At 38.1% G+C, this 6,199-nt stretch overlaps 1 protein-coding gene across 3 annotated transcripts in view; it reads left to right on the top strand.

Annotated features, from left to right (window-relative positions):
- The first annotated feature begins 4,771 nt into the window (after window positions 1-4,771).
- The window catches only part of slc12a5a (solute carrier family 12 member 5a), a 197,454-nt gene continuing 196,026 nt past the window's right edge, over window positions 4,772-6,199 (top strand). For all 3 annotated transcript variants that reach the window (XM_085275021.1, XM_085275018.1, XM_085275017.1), the window contains exon 1: window positions 4,772-5,118. In XM_085275021.1, the coding sequence (XP_085131147.1) occupies window positions 4,953-5,118 (166 nt within the window). In that variant the 5' untranslated portion in view covers window positions 4,772-4,952. The remainder of the gene's footprint in view (window positions 5,119-6,199) is intronic.

Raw genomic sequence — 6,199 nt, 5'->3', positions numbered from 1 at the left:
TATGTGAGTAGGAATGCCAGACCCCACAACGCTACCATGAGTTGGTTAATTAATCCATTAATGCACAAAAATAGAGAAGCTCTGGTGGAATCAATTTACACTCAGCTGATTGACATGTTGATTAATATCTTGTCAGCTGTCTTCATGTTACAAGCTTTACTCTTTTTTTGAGAGTATCGGGCAGTTTGGACATCCATATTCAAATAGTTGAACATCAAGAATTATATATATATATATATATATATAGAATTAGAAATGGTGTATTTTCATCCAGAAGCAAATCCTTGTGTTCCATTGTTTTCATTCAAATTCTGTTGTTTTCATTCTATTTCCATTGTTTTGATTCAAATTCCATTGTTTGTTCCCAAATTCTGTTGTTTTCATTAAAATTCCGTCATTTTCATGTTAATTCTGTTGTTTTCATTCTAATTCTGTTGTTTGTTTTAAAACTCCATTGTTTTCATTCAAATTCTGTTCTTTTCATTCAAATTCCATTATTTTGATTCAAATTCTGTTCTGTTCATTCTAATTCCGTTAGAATGAACAGAACATTCTAATTCTGTTGTTTGTTTTAAACTTCCATTGTTTTCATTCAAATTCTGTTCTTTTCATTCTATTTCCATTGTTTTGATTCAAATTCCATTGTTTTCATTCAAACTCTGTTTTGTACATTCTAATTCTGTTGTTTTCATTCAAATTTTGTTGTTTTCATTCAAATTCTGTTGTTTTCATTCAAATTCCATTGTTTTCATTCAAATTCTGTTCTGTTTATTCTAATTCCGTTGTTTTCATTCTCATTCCGTTGTTTTCATTCAAATTCTGTTGTTTGTTTTAAACTTCCATTGTTTTCATTCAAATTCTGTTGTTTTCATTCAAATTCCATTGTTTTGATTCAAATTCCATTGTTTGTTCCCAAATTCTGTTGTTTTCATTAAAATTCCGTCGTTTTCATGTTAATTCTGTTGTTTTCATTCTAATTCTGTTGTTTGTTTTAAAACTCCATTGTTTTCATTCAAATTCTGTTCTTTTCATTCAAATTCTGTTATGTTCATTCAAATTCCATTATTTTGATTCAAATTCTGTTCTGTTCATTCTAATTCCGTTAGAATGAACAGAACATTCTAATTCTGTTGTTTGTTTTAAACTTCCATTGTTTTCATTCAAATTCTGTTCTTTTCATTCTATTTCCATTGTTTTGATTCAAATTCCATTGTTTTCATTCAAACTCTGTTTTGTACATTCTAATTCTGTTGTTTTCATTCAAATTTTGTTGTTTTCATTCAAATTCTGTTGTTTTCATTCAAATTCTGTTCTGTTTATTCTAATTCCGTTGTTTTCATTCTCATTCCGTTGTTTTCATTCAAATTCTGTTGTTTGTTTTAAACTTCCATTGTTTTCATTCAAACTCTGTTTTGTACATTCTAATTCTGTTGTTTTCATTCTAATTCTGTTGTTTGTTTTAAACCTCCATTGTTTTCATTCAAATTCTGTTGTTTTCATTCAAATTCCATTGTTTTCATTCAAATTCTGTTGTTTTCATTCAAATTCCGTTGTTTTCATTCTCATTCCGTTGTTTTCATTCTAATTCTGTTGTTTGTTTTAAACTTCCATTGTTTTGATTCAAATTCTGTTCTGTTCATTCTAATTCCGTTGTTTTCATTCAAATTCTATTCATTTCATTCTAATTCTACTCTTTTTATTCAAATTCCATTGTTTGTTCTCAAATTCTGTTGTTTTCATTAAAATTCCGTCGAAACTTGTGTTTCAGTTTGCCATCTTAGGGAGTAATCAACACACATGGGTGTATTTTCTTTTTGTTGCTGAGATTTATTGATAAAAACAGTACAAAAAAACCCCAACCATTTGTACACATATTTACAAATAATAATAAAAAGTGAGTGAGTACATTTCAACATTTTCAGCAATCACTCACAATCCTGGCACTGCCATGGTATCTGTAGTCTGCATTTACCACATGTGTATCTGTAGCAGTGAACACATCGCACAGTGGCATGATTGTTCTTGCATTTGTGTTTGACCTGACACATGGCTCTTTTTCCAGGGCTAGGTGTGGAGGGTTGTGTCCGAAGCAACTGTTCTTTTCTTGCCTTCTTCCCAGCTACATGAGAGTGAGCCAACTCTCTTGCAAGCTCCACCAGGAAGTCCACCCGTCTTTCCTTCGTCCCGGTGCATGCTTGATACAGCACATGTGCATTCAGTGCTGCCATGTCAATCATGTTATAGAACACGGCAACTGGCCAGCGCCGTGTTCCTCTGCGGACAGTGTACTCCCGCATCATCTGGTCCATCACATCCACACCACACGTTGTGGTGTAAACGGCGACAGTGTTTGGCTTCCTTTTGGTGGTGTTATCAGTCTGAACCACGCTCTGCACGCTGCTAAGAATATAGACTGTCTTCTTCCGTTTGGCCGCATTCGCCGTCAGCGTGGCAGCAGAGGTTGAAAACACCTAAGAAATAAGATAAATTGTTATTTCCATAGCACTTTTACACACAATGAAACACATAAACATAGAACCACAAAAGACCTGCAACATACCTGAGTGGTGAATTCATTGCGATCTGTGTGTCTAGCGGATTGAGGAATTTCCCAGCGACTCTTGTTGACTGTGCCGAGGATGGTGGTTTTCCGTCTAAGAAGTTTTTGCGCAAGTGAAAGCAATGTGAAGAAATTGTCCGTGGTAACATTTCTGCCCTTGTCTAGGAATGGTTCCATCAGCCTCATCACTACATTTTCAGACAGTCTCTCCCCACTGGGACGATTGGGGTCCTTGCCAAGATATGGGAAGACATTGCAAATGTACTTGGATTTTAGGTCGCAAGCCACCCAAAACTTGATCCCAAACTTGTCTGGTTTACTTGCAATATACTGCAGGAAACAGCACCGAGTCTTTGATGGGAAAAGCTGTTCATCAATGGTGATATGTAGACCAGGGTTGTAGCACATGATACAGTTGGTGACAAATGATCCCCACACACTGGAAATTGCAGTGAACTTATCAGTCTTTGCTTGATCACTGCGGGGGGACCTGTCATCAAAGCGTAGGTGTTGCATGATGTCTTGGAAGCGGTTTCGCAGCATAGTTCGAATGATCTGTGGGTTTCCCAGGTTTGCTGACCAGCAGTCATGTAGTGATGGAACCCTAGTAACCGTTCAAGGCGTTGAACAAGATGACAATTGCATCCACCTCAACACAAAAGGAAGTTCACAGCTTTTAGCAGCTCCCCACCCCCACACACAAACAAAGAGGCAGATGGCAGTTAGAAATCAGCAATCATTCACACATCCCCACTCCCCCACTTCTCAGGTAACGACCTAATTTACATATGAATTGATGCTAAAAGACTAGCCAATTTAGCTTCCACTTGGCTGACAGAGGGTTAGAAAAGCCTGGGACTTCCAGTGTTTTAAGGATGGGTAATGACACTTGCCTGTTCTCCTTCTTTGTCGCTTCTGCAAGACGTAAAGTTTATGACTCAGGCTTTTCGAAGACAACTCGTATGCCATTTGGTAGCAAAAGAGAAAAAAGAAAAAAAAAGGAAGAGGATGTAAAAATTTTGGGGGAGGGTGTTCCAAACAAAACCAAAAACTAAAAAAACATCTCCAGTTGGAGACACGTTTACAATTTCCTGATATTACATCTAAAACAATTATAAACTGTGACGGTCACAAAACAGTCCACGTCCTGCTTACTTACCTTAACCTTTCATTGCCAAATGGTGGCACGATACAAACCAGTTTTATGGTATCCACCAACACTTTACAACAACGCAATAGATTAACAAAGCAGAACGAATGTATGGCGAATAATACATTAGATTACAACATAAAATAATACATTTGGGGAAAAATACAAATTAAAGATCAAATGATAAAAATACTTAAATATGACCCAATTTGAGGGCAGAGCTTTGAGATCCGTTAAGGAGAAATCAGCGTATGGCCGTAGACCATAAGAGGAAAATGAATGGGATGACTGTTTGTCTTGTTCCTTGCTTTCTTGGTTTTCTGAAACTAAAGTAGATCTGACGTGAATTTTACTTTCGTGTCAGAACTGAATTTTTATGTTTATTTTCTTTTGTTCCATTCTGTGTCAAGATCATCCTCCAGGTCTGGTCTGTGGGAAGACTAATAGTTCAGTTTTGCAGATCTTGTCAATGCTTTTACAGCATTGCCGGTGTGTTTGGGATGATGCGTCCTGGTGCAAAATAAAGCGAGAAGTCAAAATTTTGCCTTCTTTATCATGTGTTTTCAATAACAGCAAGACTAATGGCTTTATCATACATTGCTCAAAATATCTCTCTCTCATTAAGTTCTTTTATACCAAACAGGTGCAAATGATCCTCTTTAAAAAAATCCTAGTAGTGCTGGAAATGTATTTTTGATGTATCTTTTCTAATTTCCTTTTTATTAATGCGGTATGACGATTATTGAGGAAAGATCCCCTCAACTTTACAGCACATTACCACAGCTGGGTCAGAGACTGATTTTTGGTTGCCCAGCAACGGCCAATTTAGAGCCACAAAGAGCTGCGTTGATCTTAGTGTTAGATATAGGAAAAATTATAATAAAATGAGGAGAAATAAAAAATACCAGCTCATTAAAAAAATCATAATCATCATGTTTCGTGCATTACTATGTGTGTTTACGTTTGCTGTTTTTATTAAAATAAATGTTCGGCTTTAGGACCCAGGTGCGCAGCAGCGGCAGACACCGGTTGATGAGATGGTCCACTCGGTATTACACATCTAATGGACCAACAAAGAGCGGCTGCTCGTCCAGCACTGAGTAGTAGGAGGTAAACTCCATAGACTGTAACTGTGGACTACTATAATCAGACAGGTGAGGGCATTTTGACCGTCTTTATCCGTCCGCGTCACCCCGCGCACCGTGACAAGAAGACCCGACTGTTGTCTCACCGGCGACAACCATGAGCCAGAGGTTCACAGTCTCCAAGAGCGACGGCGACCGGCGCCCCTCCGACATGCAGGGGGAGGTGAACCAGCTGTTTGAGGGAGACGAGCCCCCGACCACCAGCAGCAGCAGCGCGGAGGGACAGGCTGCAGCTGGTACTGAAACGGTGCTGGTGCTGAAAGGTAAGGAGATCCTCCAGCCGGCTTCTTCACCCTGTTTGTTAGCTGTGCGCTATATGCTAGCAACCCTAATGCTTGACTGCTGCTCGGTGACACCACATTGTCTCTGTGTGACTTGAATTCCTAATAACCCTCGGGGCACCGTCTGGTCAGTAACAGAGGCGCGTACAGCAAATCCTGCAGTTGTCCTTTTTCTTCAGCAATTGTGATGTTACAGGTGCATGCATTGTTCAAAAATATTGGAAGATGCATGCAGTGTGAGACAGAAAACAAAGCATTTGGGGACTTAATTATCATATGGCCTGTTAAATTTTGTATGTCTCAGGCATTTTCCTTCCCCTCCCACAGCATTTAACTGCACTACAAGTAATCTAGTACCTTCTCAGTTCAGGATGTAGGGTATGTGCTGGTGCATTTTATAGTATTTATCTCTAGATCTATATATTTTTTTATTTGTTAGGCTTTACAGTATGTGAGCAGAAAAGACTAATTGCACCCTGTCTTGAAGGGAGTATCAATGTCAAGTAATATACAGTTTCTGTGGTAAGGCTTAAATTCAATGGAGAACTAATAATTGTTCTTTCCTTTTTTATTGAGTTGTTCCCAAGGTTAGGGATAATTTAGCTGGTAAAACCCAGGACATTATAATTAATAAGGAGCATTAAACCTTCTCTTTTACTATTTTCACTTTCTAGAATAGTTTTTTTTTCAGTTTCATCAATCTGTGCCAAAGTGGTTTTCTGTCACCAGTTTGCCCATATGAAAGAATCAACGTCCCCTCAGTCCTTGCGTGAATCAAACACAGCAATGCGGAACAAATGGAAATCCCCATTTGTCCAGGAATGGAGGCCTTTACCATTAACTCTGATTAGAATGACAAAAAGTACAGTGATTCATGTCCATTCAAGTGCAAATGGAGATTTATCTGCAAATGGATCAATACATTTCATACTCTGTAAGGCTGCTGCATTAATGACATTTCATGTTAATTGGCCAGGCTCCCCAGACTCCCTTTAAATGGCTTTATTGGAGCTCTAGATTAGCTTCCACTTTATTCAAAGAACTGTAGCCTTAGTTTGGTATT

The sequence above is a fragment of the Mchenga conophoros genome, linkage group LG5 (genome assembly GCF_057382185.1).
Source record: "Mchenga conophoros isolate Kocher_MC1m ecotype Shallow Benthic linkage group LG5, M_conophoros_male_GT1.1, whole genome shotgun sequence".
Lineage (NCBI taxonomy): Eukaryota > Metazoa > Chordata > Actinopteri > Cichliformes > Cichlidae > Mchenga > Mchenga conophoros.
This window is presented reverse-complemented; position numbering and strand designations above follow the sequence as displayed.